The 12,714-nt window shown below is 44.8% G+C and overlaps 1 protein-coding gene across 4 annotated transcripts in view; it reads right to left on the reverse strand.

The window, feature by feature from the left end:
* The window catches only part of CCDC149 (coiled-coil domain containing 149), a 134,973-nt gene that overhangs the window by 41,850 nt on the left and 80,409 nt on the right, over positions 1-12,714 (reverse strand). For all 4 annotated transcript variants that reach the window (XM_043870910.1, XM_043870911.1, XM_043870909.1 and 1 more), the window contains exons 5-9: positions 6,834-6,950; positions 5,841-6,013; positions 5,062-5,134; positions 3,761-3,845; positions 699-843 (exon numbers count right to left, since the gene is read on the reverse strand). In XM_043870910.1, coding sequence (XP_043726845.1) covers positions 699-843; positions 3,761-3,845; positions 5,062-5,134; positions 5,841-6,013; positions 6,834-6,950 — 593 coding nt within the window. The remainder of the gene's footprint in view (positions 1-698; positions 844-3,760; positions 3,846-5,061; positions 5,135-5,840; positions 6,014-6,833; positions 6,951-12,714) is intronic.

The raw sequence follows: 12,714 nt of genomic DNA on the forward strand, positions 1-12,714 counted from the left end.
CAGAGGATTAGACCAAGTGCGGGGACCTTCTGAGCGCTGCGTTGTGTGTGACTGCATGAGCCGATGGTCCTCGAAGCTGGCTCTATTTGCAACCTTTGTGGCTTTGATTTATGGTTTAGTCACCATTCTCTGAACACTTCCAATTTTGCTTCTGTCATCTCTACATGCCACTTTAACTTGCTTGATTTTGTCCAATGTAGTTAACATGTTTATAGTAACAGAAGAAGACATGCTCTTTTAGCTATTGTTCCTTTTCACCATCCTTTTTTTTTTTTTTTGCTGATCTGGAAAAAAATGGCATGAGACTCTGTTCCAGGCCCCATAAGCTTGTAAGTTGATGCTTGGGTGTTTCTACTCTCAGAGCGCCAGAAAGCCGTGCCGTGAGGTTAAAATTGCATGAGGAGGTGTCTCCCCTAGAGGAGACTTGAGGACAGTATGATAAGTTCCCCAGGCACATATACCATCAAAATCAGCTGGGCAATATGCGTGGCTTGGTGAGTGGCTCAGAATAAGCATTCAGTGAGGAATAGCCAGTATTCTCTCCTTGCTGGTCCAGGTAAATTTCCCTCTAGATTCGAGGGTTCTCCTCTCCTCCCGTTCAGACTTGCAGCCCACCTGGTTGCCACCTGGTTGCCTGCTGACAGCCACCGTCCCACCGCCGTCCCGCCCACCCTGCACCCGAGGGTCTGGCCACCTACTTGTTGGTCTGCCTCTGGTGCTGGATGACCATGTTCTTCTCATGGATCGTCTCCAACAGGGCTGTTGCCAGAGATTTCAGATCAGAAATGGACTGTGGAGTAGCTGGGAGACTGCACCCATGATCCTCAGATAACAGATCCTGAACTAGGAGGGATATAAAATGTACAATTCAGTCTTAAATCCTTCTGGAATGGTCAAATGCAAACCAATGTTACTTCTTCCTGGACAACGAAGCTGGGATCAATTCCTGGCTTCTATGTGCTACTGTGTTGTAATTGAAGAATCCACTTCAAGTGCCAAAAGTAAAATGAAATAAAATTCAGTGTGAGGGTTAAATAGAAAGGAGGCATCCTTGTGGACTTTTGCAACATTTTTTTTTTTAAAGGTTAAAATCTTTTGCATTTGTCTAGCATTTTATACTCCAAAATGCTCATACTGACTAATTCATTTGAGCCTTCAAATTTAAAAAAGAACCTGGAAAATGTTATTTATTCCCATTTCACGGACAAAACAGCAAGGCGCTGATGGATTAAAACCATTAGCTGAAGGTGACCTTCTTTGAGGTCTATTCATTCAGCCACCCTCCTTCACTCTTTCTTGAGTATCTGCCTGTTATATGCCTAGCATTACGCTGAGAACTGGGCTGTGTGCATGTGTGTGCTCAGCTGTGTTCAACTCTTTGTGGCCCGATAGACTATAGCCCACCAGGCTGCTCTGTCCATGGAATTCTCCAGGCAAGAATCCTGGAGTGGGTTTTCATTTCCTTCTCCAAGGGATCTTCCCAACCCAAGGATTGAACCTGTGTCACTTGTGTCTCCTTCATTGGCAGGCGGGTTCTTTACCAGCTGAGCCACCAGGGAAACCCAGCTGAGAGCCACACAGCCATGCAAATAACAATAACTCTAGTCCTGAGCTCCTGGTTTATATTATAGCTTCTTATGGTGTACCCTTCGTGGGTGGTGTCCTCGGGGGTGATACCCTCAGTGCGTGGTGAGATACTGTAAGAGATCATTTAGAATACAAAATGTATTTTGTATTCCATGTCTTTCAAAAGTACGAGATAAAGCCAAAAGACAACCACCACTTGTATTTCTACAAGACAGGGAGAAAAAAGGAATAATACAAATCTCTCATTATATATCTTTGAATACCATTTCCTATATGCCTATATGTAGACACATAAGTTCACACATTTCTCTTCAAAAATGGGAAAAAGCTCTGCTTTTCTTCACTTAACCTTATGTCTCATCATGAATATCTACTAAAATATAAAATGTGATGGCTGCTTAGTAGCCCATGCATGTGAAAGTCGCTCAGTCGTGTCCGACTCTTTGTGACCCCGTGGACTATACAGTCCATGGAATTCTCCAGGCCAGAATACTGGAGTAGGTAGCCTCTCCCTTCTCTAGGGGATCTTCCCAACCCAGGGATCAAACCCAGGTCTCCCGGATTGCAAGCTGATTCTTTGCCAGCTGAGCCACCAAGAAGCCCAAGAATATTGGAGTGGGTAGCCTATGCCTTCTCCAGAGGATCTTCCCTGGGGAACTGAACTGGGGTCTCCTGCATTGCAAGCAGATTCTTTACCAATTGAGCTATCAGGGATTGGTAATTTATTTAATTATGCTGAACATTTACATTGTTTCCAATGTTTTTTTCTTATAATTAACAAAGAAGAACTTTCTTGAAGCTAAGTGCTTGCCTATGTCTGTAATCATTTCTTATTGGCTCAAAGGGGATTGGTTTAAGGCTTTTTGTAACAGGTTGCCAAATGTTTCTCTAGAAAGGTTTGGCTGACTGACTGCTCTGCCAGGGTGCTTGAGCTTGGCTGGCATTCCCCACAACAGTGACAAGACTGGGTCTCAACATTCAGAGATGTTTGGCTATCAAGGGTATACACAGCTGTACTTAGATGGGCTACTCCACATTTCTATAGAGTACTGCAGTTTTCTTTTTAAAAATAATTCTAGGGTGTCCTTTTCTAGTTCAGGGGGAAAAAAAGGAGTTGCTTGGAAAAGTGCCTTGATTATTAGGCAGGCTGAATTCAGCACTTTTTTTTTTTTTTTTAAATTCACCATAGCTCTTATGAGGACTACCACGTGATCCTTGCTGGTCTGCATTGCCAACAAGCCCAAAAGAGGCCAGCCCAGCACAGTCCACTTGAGGCTCACGTTTGAAACTGAATCCCCAAATATTAAGTGTCAGAAGCAAGCGCTCTGCTATTTATTCCCCTGACTGTTCATGGAAGATCATTATTTTTCATCAGAATCGACAAGAAGGAGGAACAAGATTGCAATCAATAAAAACTTCTTTGAAAAAAGGCATGTGTGCCATGATAAAATGATTTCAGTAGCCAGGAGACCTTTCTAGTCTGATCACAGAGGCCAAGAAAAGGAGAAACTCAATGAGGATGGAACAGACACTTCGGGATGCTGACCTGGTGATTACAGAAGGGAAAACATTCCAGAAAGGAGAGTACAGTTAGATGAATAGATACAGATGGGGTTCAGTTATTGGAGAAACCTCTAATGCAGCAGCTCTCCAAGCAGGGTACCCAAACCAGCATTGCATCAGCTGGCAACTTTTTAGAAATGTACACTTTCTGGGCTTACCCTAGGCCCACTAAATTGGAAACTCTCAGGTGGGGCCCTGTAATCTGTGTTTTAATAAGCCCTCCAGGCAATGCTGATGCAGGGGGAGGTTTGGGGGTGACCACTCTAAGGATTGGGCTTCCCAAGTGGTGCTGGGAATACAGGAGATGTATCTCCTGCCAATACAGGAGATGTAAGAGACACAGGTTTGAGCTCTGGGTTGGGGAGATCCCCTGAAGGAGGGCATGGCAACCCACTCCAGTATTCTTACCTGGAGAATCAACATGGACAGAGAGAGCCTGGCGGGCTAGAGTCCATGGGGTCGCACAGAGCCAGACACGACTGAAGTAACTTAGGAAGCCCGCATGCACACTCTAAGGATCACTTTGGTTCCTAATTCACAAACGGAGAAGTGGACCCACAGCACCAGCATTCTGTGATCACACATGGTCCCTCCCAGAAAATGACCCTACCTTGCTTTGCAGACAGGACCCCAGTCAGACCACTGCTACTGGATTTGCTCTGGCCTTTTGAGTTTTTCCGTCTCTCAAGAGCATTCTAAAGCAGCATTGCGAGAAAACAAAAACCTCTGTCAGAAAAGCCAATAAAGGAAAAATACCTAATTCCGGTAGATGCATCCTCCCCTCCAGCACACAAGAACTCTTTGCAAACTCTAAATGCTGGTCTGACTTTCAAAATTCAGAGTCCTTGCCAAAGAGTTCTGATTTTTATGGACCTGGTAAAGAGTTGTTTTTTTTTTTTTTTTTTCAGTTGGTGCCCAGCATAATTACAGCAATTACATCCTCCTATATATAGAAGATACTCACTGCATATGCGTTAAATTAAATCAAATCTGAAACAAGAACTCAGTCTAATGTGTGAAGTCACTAGTTATGGAAACCCCTTCCAAACAGACATGAGATAGAGGCTGGGTTTAACTTTCGTGGAAGAACTGAATAAATGTTAAGTGAATGCATACACACGTTTTTTTAATTATATATTAATTATACAATGTTAAGAGCTATGTGTATATATAGATGGGTATAAACTCAAGCGTGGCCCCCACAGAATGGAAAAGGAAGGACAGCATAGAGACTTCTGAGAAAAAAGCAAACGTCAAAAGTAAGGAAAATGAGATGGCTCTCCCCAGCATCTAGACGGCTGTAAAACTTCACCCTCAGGAAGAGAAGTCAATCTATTTTCAAAGCAGAGAAACCCAGGAGATTTTGCTAATTATAACACTTACAACTAACATCTGCAGAAATAGATATTATCGAACTAATGGCGCTGGAATTAGACTAAATAACAGTGGGGAGAATTTAAACATTCTATCCTTTCAGTATGACGTGAACATTATCATTTAGATTGTGATTTCCCAATCTTTGTTTCTTCATCACTCAGAAATCATTTTCTCATGGATGATTAGGAGACAAAGATCATCTGATAACAACAACAACAAAAAGCTTTCTGTACAGAAAAACTGGAGAGGAAATCCAATTTAGTATAGACCGAGGCTGTAAAGTGGTTGCGTCCAGATTCTGGTGGTCTGTGTGCCCTGTTCAGGTGATAGAAGGAGCTCTTGCAAAACCTGTTTTTTGTTGTGTTTGCTGTTTGGGGGCTTAATTCTCACTGGTTCCTCAGCTTAAGCTCTTCTTGAACTATCTGGAGGGCAGGCAAGCACTAGAATATCTTTGGCACATAAAGCAGAATTAAAATAGAATGACATTTAGATGTACAATAGTGAATCATCACCGTCACTGTCATAATTTTCTACCTTGTATTTGGCAATGTTAGATTTTAAGAGGTTGACCTCTTCATGAAGTTGCTTTAATCTCTCTTGAAGGTACCTGGAAAAGAACACATACAACTAGAAAGAGTTTGGGAGCAAAATAAAAATCATACACTCAAACATAAGGGGGAAAAAGGAAAACCAGACACCTGAAGAATATACCTTTTTCATATAATGCCTTCCCACCACTGAAAAGAGGTAAAGTGCATCTTGGTGACCTCTTCTTAAATGGATGCGGTGAAGGTCAAATGTTCCCAAGTCACCTAAACCTCACTTCAGAACAGCCCTCTGCAGAGATCCCCTAAGGGCTATCAACACAGTTTTCAAATAATTCTCATTAAGGTGATTCCACTGGGAAGCAAAGCAGGAAGACGCAACACCAGACACGCTGTTAAGTTAGTCACATACACACACAGAAATTCGCCTCCAGGAAAAGAAACAGCTAAGGGAATTCCTCAATTTATTTTCTTATTCTTTTCTGTCTTCTTGATAGCAATAACAAGCAGCTTTCACTGTTCCCTACCCTTCTCACCCAACCGGAGAAGGCAGGGAAAGACTGTACATATATAGCTTGTAAGCATTTGTTTGTTCTCTTCTTACTTTTACAACTAATGGGCGACATTAATATCATTGCTTTAGAGTTGGGACTTTCCTTTCATTGTAAGGCAATTTTATCAAATGTAAGTAGGGCTGCAAATAACTGCCAGCCTGCAGGCAAGTGGAGGGCCAGCACCCTGTGACCACAGGCCAGGGCCCGCACTTGCCTGTTCTCCATACACAAGGCGTCCACATCAATGATGCGGTTCTCGTGGCCGCTCAGGATGTGGTTCAGCTCCTGGTTGAGCCTCTCGACTTTGTCCTGGTAGGAAGACCGCTCTTCTTTAACATCCTGAAGCTCATCCACAGAGGCCTGCAGGTCATGCTCCAGAGACTCAATCTGAAACCAAAGGAAGCGCCCTTACTTAAGGAGTTCTGCAGGCTTTAGGGTTAGAGAGGGGGATCTTCTATTTTGCTGACTGACTTTTAGAGAGCTTATTAATGCCAGCCACCTTCTATAAAACCATAAGTGCCACACACTGGACTATGATGAAAGCTAAAAACAAGGAGATGACTTCCAGCCAGTCACTTACTGTATCCAAGATGAGACAGACGTGGCAGCTTGGAACCACAGACCTTCTGGCTTACCAGCTGCAGCCTGCCCTAAAGCCAGAGGCTCAGAGAGGGCAAATCCAGACACTGGTAACAACAGCCAGTGTCTTACAACTACATACTTTTTCAAAACACTCTAGACCCAGAAATCTTGTTCTGTTCTTCAAAATCACTTAGTAAGAGAAGAAAAACAAAGTCGAGGCTCTCTAAGCTGCTCCCTAACGAGGGCTTGGTACCCGTTGAGATTTAGACTAAAAAGCATCGCTCAGTATTTCAGCTGAAACTTGCAAATTAAGGCCAGTTTGTCACGTTTGTTCGCTCCCTGTCTATCCTGGGTACGGGGGATGTTTCTTGCTATGTTCAGAACAATGACACCCAAAGTAAGACAGCAGATCTGCTAGAAGCCAAAAACAGAAGAGCTTGCTTGAGAACTTAGCAGAGAACGGAGGGAGTAAATGCCTTCAAACTGCATCCTTCTTCCTCCTCTGACCACATCCCAGGCACCCCACACTCTCGGGGAAACAGGGCACTGTCTACTCTTCCCTGTGTTGTGCCCAGCTGTGCAAACACCACCCCCACCCCTACTCTGAACAGATGCTGACGACAACCTGTTCCTTTGCTCTCTCCAGCTGCTGAACCAAATCCTCACGCTCATGGGCCGCAAAGTGCCGCACGCCGATTTCTTCATCTCCCAGCCTCTGTTTGGCAATTGTCATCCTCAACAGCTGCGTTTTCCATTGGTAGAAAAAGAAGAGGGAGAGGGAAAGAGAATTAAAATGAATAGATCTCAACAAAACCCCAAGCTTACTTCGGCAGAAAGTGTTGGAAGAAAAGACTTTTCAAGAAATACTGGGGAAGGACACAAGACAAAGAAATTTCTTACCAATATCATTAATTCAATTTAAAAAAATTCATATTGTATTCTGTACAGGCATGCCTAAACACACATGTCCACACATTCACCTATAAGGCTAATGGGAATACAGGGCTGGGCATCTGAAGATGGATATCCTGTGTAGCCCTACCGCAGTGAGGGGAAAAAACTCTGGGTCTCTTTTAAACTTAGCAAAGATTAAAAAAATGATAACACAATGTTGCAAAGAATCTGCTAAGATGGGCAATCTCCCACATTCTTGACATTTAGGCTATGACATATTTGGGGTCCTTATTTGAAAATTAGTCAGCTGAACTGCACAAATATTTATTGTGCAATTACTGTGAGCAAAAGCATCATGAGGATCAGCAGACAATGTAACAGGCAGGTGGAACAGCTTGTAGAAAGGCCTAGCAGAGGATACACAGCACTTAGTATACAGATGGCCATGTTTGATGGAATTCTCATTTCAAAACTCAAGGATTTTTGTCTTTGTGTACCTGCATAAAGCAAATTTACTTGTAGCCTTGGACTCAGCATTCATGGTGCTTTTGCATGGATGGATGCTTGCATGCTCAGTCATTAAGTCATGTCTGACTCTTTGTGACCCCATGGACTATATAGCCCACTAGACTCCTCTGTCCATGGGATTTCCCAGGCAAGAATACTGGAGTGGGTTGCCATTTTCTCCTCCGGGGGATCTTCCCAACCCAGGAATCGAACCTGTATCTCTTGCATTGGCAGGCAGATTCTTTACCTCTGAGCCACCTGGGAAGCCCTTGTAGGTGGATATGGGCAGACAAATGCAGAGTTGCAGATAATGGGAAGTGTCCCACAGGAAAGTTCCCAGCTAAGATCATTATGCTTTCTTGTTTCAGCTCATATTATAAACAAGTGTCCTTTTCATGGTCTCATTTGTGCCCCTTTTCTTCCCTCACGTTTTTGTACTTTCTCTCGCTGTTCTGCTGTTTAAGAAGGCCCTGTTGAGCTGTGCTGGAGTGTTGCTTGGTGTTTCTGAGCACAACAGGCCATGGTGTGCCTTGCAGAGAATATCTGTGTGTTAGATAAGTTTCATCCAGGCATGAGTTACAGTGCTATTGGCTGTGAGTTCAATGAAAAAGAACGAACAATGTAAGTTAAATAAAGTTACTTTAAACAGAAACATGTGAAACATATATTGATCAGGTGACAAAGCGTTGTGATGAGAGGCTCAGAGGAACCTAATCTCCTATTTCCCCTAGGAACAATGGTTCCGTATTCCCTAAACCAGTGTTTGCAGTGATTTTAGAGAATGTAACTACAGCAAGTGTCAAGCATTGGCTACTTGCTATTATACTGGGGGGAGAATGGAGTTTATGTCAGAACTGGTTAATTCACCTGAAAGCTGATAACATGAAAACACAAATTCTTGACTCAGGACTTTCAGAACCCCAAGTGAATGAAAGACAAACAGCTAACCAAGTAAGAAACACTTTCAGATCAAAGAGTCTAGGAAGAGGAAGGCCTGTGCTTTTTTTTTTTGGCATGAGGCATCCGGCATGCCACATGGCTTTGAAAGCAGGGTGCTTTTCCTTGTATGTGAAAAGCCAGATTGACAGCCTAAACTTTAAGTAATAAAACACCACTGTGGTTTCCCATTCACAGTACGCTTCGCCGAACACTTAATTTAGAATCACACAATTATGTTTGCTTAATGCCAATTAATTATTAAACATGTTTATTGAGGTCTGACAGCCATAGAAGAGAGCCAGCTTTTATATATTGGATGCCTGTTAAGCTTCAATAAACATGTTAACAATCATTTGGTGTTTAATGTGCATACAACATTGGCTATTAAATCTCAGGGTTGGGCTGGATGAAACACTTATTTTTAAGAAGTGAGGCCCAAGTTGGTGATAGCTGGATCACTAGTTGGGTCTGACACTCAATGTTCAATTGGCTGAAGAGGCCCAAAGGGGCCATGAGAGCAGGGACAGAAGCCCGAGGGAGCCTGCTCTTGTCTTCCCAGCTAACAGCTCACAGGTTCTGGAGTCTGGTGCCTGGGGGCTGGTGTCCTGGGGCCAGGTTTGAGAGCTGTGCAGCCTCAGGCTTGTGCCTAGACTTCTCTTAGTGTCTTTAACCGAAAGAGCACCACAGTGACAGTACAGCGTTTACTCTCCAGGGTGCCTTAACGGTCGGGCCCAGAGTAGGCTGCACCCAAATGTGCCTCAACGGCATACTGATTATTTTGAATCAAAGTTCTTTAAGAAATGGCCAAGAGGGACACTTGGCCCTTAACAAGAGGGACTCTGACCCTCCTTTCTGTCACCCTGAGAGCAGGAAAAGATCTCTCGCATGTGGAATGGACGTGTAGACACAGAGGGGGAGGGAGAGGATGGGATGAACTGAGGGTAGCATTGACATTTGTACTGCCACGTGTAAAACAGCGAGTGGGAAGTGGCTGCATAGCCCAGGGAACGCAGCCTGGTGCTCTGTGATGACCTAGAGCAGTGGAGTGGGGATGGGGTGGGAGCGAAGCTCAAGAGGGAGGGGACATACATATACATAGAGCTGATTCACATCGTCGTAGAGCGGAAATGAATACAACATTGGAAAGCAATGATGTTGCTGTGTTGTGTTGTGTTGTTGTTTAGTTGCTCAGTTGTGTCTGACTCTTTTGCAACCCCATGGACTGCAGCCCACCAGGCGCCTCTGCCCATGGACTTCTCCAGGCAAGAATACTGCAGTGGGTTTGCCAGGCACTCCTCTAGGGAAATCGTCCCAACCCAGGGATCGAACCCATATCTCTTGCTTGGCAGGTGGAGTCTTTACCACTGAGCCTCCTGGGAAGCCCAAAGCAATTATATTCCGATTAAAAAATAAATTTAAAAAATCTCTCATGTGAAAGGTGTACTCCCTGCATCTGGAGGTAGAAGGACACCCTTACTGCCAGAGATAGGGAATTCAGGCAAGAAACCAAAATCTAAACAAACTCTGTTACTGCTTTTATTTACTACCCCAAGTCAAAACTCAGTTTAGATTTTTCACTAGTTGGGCACCCAAAACCTAAGGTTCTCTCTCTTGTCAGTTCCTCCCAAATATATTATTTCTTTGTCTGAAAGTATAAAAGTTATCTGCTTTGGTCACTTCTTAGATCCCATGCCTAAGAGACCAGCAAGAATTTCAAATATGTCTCTTTTTCTCCTGCTAATCTGTCTTGTGTCCAACCACAAGACATCAAGAGGGATGGAGGGGGCAATTTCCCCTCCCCAGCACTGAGCATGAAGTCAAAGAGTGAAGTTGTATTAAACGAGAATTTAACTTAGGGCAATTCAAATTGATGTGTTCAGTTTCTGAAAAGATGAGGGGGAAAACCAAGGGGAAGAAGAGCAGGATGAACAAAAGGGGATGGGAGAGAAATAATAATTTTAAAAATTGGTGGCTCCCCCCATCCCTACTTTCAATGTCCCAGACTGAGGGCGAGGTGAGAGAGAGACTGATGATGCATTTAGGCAAAATCATACTGTCCATGTTTATAAGTAAGACTGCTGTTCGGGAGCATGCATGGCCATGTGCCTGAACGTTATGGACAACTTAAGGGACCTTCCAGGCGAATTTCAGCCAGACACAAGTTTTCGCCTCTTACATGCTGACTTTAGAACCTAGTCCCACATAAGAGAAGATATTTCTCTACCATACTTAGCACAGCCCCAGAACATAAAGAGTGCTCGATCAGTGTTAGCTGCTATTACAATCATGGCTGTGGCCACTGCTGTCCTCCTCCACGTGAGGTTCCCCACTCATACACCCACTGGGGAAGTCCCAATTTTCTTACAAGCTGGAGGAAAGCGAGCTGCTGAGGCAACGTTATCTGTAGACCGCAGGCAAAGGGGTTGATTTCCCACCTTGGAAGCTGTTAGGAAGCAACTGCTCGGAGCACTTAATTTCCTCCAATGGGACTATCAAAACTGCACAGCCAGCCCCCCTGTGCCAACCCTCGGAGTGGACCAGTGCCCTGAGAGGCGCGTGCATGGCCATCAGGACACATGTCCGTTTGCTGATTTAGATGGAAATAAACGCTTATGAATGAATTACGGGTGTGAGTCGTCCGCTTATGGATGAGATGCAGCTGCAGCTGGGATGTGGCTGAGGGGCAAGACCGCAAAACGATGTGGCAAACGGCTCTTGGGTGCCCTTCCCCCACCCTGACGACGGAGTCTGACTCCTCTGCCAAGCCCCGCTCAAACTGTGGTGCTGTCAAGGCCCCCCAGTCAGAATGACTCACTTCCTCCTTGATCTCTTCTCTGGCTTCATCCCTCAGAGTCCTCAGCAGCCTCTCTCTCATCTTGTTTTCATCTGCCTGAATCCATTTTCCCCAGCTTACCAATGAGTCATCACCGACTCAATGGACATGAGTTTGAGCAAACCCTAGGAGATAGTGAAGGACGGAAGCCTGGTGGGCTGCAGTTCGTGGGGTCGCAAAGAGTCAGACCCAACTCTGCAAATGAACAACAACAATTTTCCCCAGCAGACAGTGGGAGGGAGGTAGCCAGAGTCAGGAGCAGCTATTATTCTCCTGGTGTTACCTGTGTTCAGCTCCTACATCTGCTCATTCTAGTCACGTGTCCTCAGCTGTCATCTAACCTTCACTGAGCCCTGGGTGACATCAGTTTTTTTGAAAGTGGGGACTGTCTTAGTTCATTCAAACTTCTATAACAGACTGCCATACACTGTGTGGCTTACAAAAATAAACATCTCTCATAATTCTAAAGGCTGGGAAGTACAAGATGAAAATACCAGTGGATCGGGTGTTTCCTGGTTCATAGAGGGCTGTCCTTTTGCTGTGTCCTCACATGGTGGAAGGGCTGAGAGAGCTCTCTAGGGTCCCTTTTACAAAGGCACTAACCCCACTGATGAGGGCTCCACCCTCATGACTTAATCATCTCCCAAAGGTCAAACCTAAAAACATCACCACATTGGGGGCTAGGCTTCAGCACAGGAATTATGTGGGGGAGGGGGGATACAGCTTATTGTATTCCACCTTTGATAACCCCTAAATTCATGTTCTTCTCACATGCAAAATACATTTACTCTATCCCAACACCTGCCAAAGAATTAACTGATTCCAGCATCAACTCTAGAGTCTGAAGTCCAAAGCTTCATCTAAACCTCACCTTGTTTAAATCACCCATGAGTGAGACTGGAAGTGAGATACATCCTGAGGCGAACTCCTCTCCAGCTGTGAAACGGAGAGACCTAGCAGTTATCTGCTCCCAAAATACAAAGGTGGGGCACGAGCAGGAGAGACATTACCATTCCAACAGGGAGAAACAGGAAAGAGGAAAGGGTGACAGATCTCAAGTAAGCCCCAAACCTAACAGAGCAAATAACGTTGAATTGGAAGGCTCAGGACTAATCCTCTTTGGCTGGATGCTCTGCCTTCCAGGCCCACTGGTAACATCGCCCCCAAGGCTTGGCAGGATGGCTCTGCTGGGGCCCTGTATCTCTCCTGGGCTGGGGTCTCAGCCTTGGGGTTCTGGGAGGCCCCCTCTTTTCTAATCCAAGTGGAGGCAACTGTCCCCCCAGAGCCATGCACTCCGGGCTTATGGCAGGAGTGACAGCCTTGCTGGTCTCTG

The sequence above is a fragment of the Cervus elaphus genome, chromosome 17 (assembly GCF_910594005.1).
Source record: "Cervus elaphus chromosome 17, mCerEla1.1, whole genome shotgun sequence".
Lineage (NCBI taxonomy): Eukaryota > Metazoa > Chordata > Mammalia > Artiodactyla > Cervidae > Cervus > Cervus elaphus.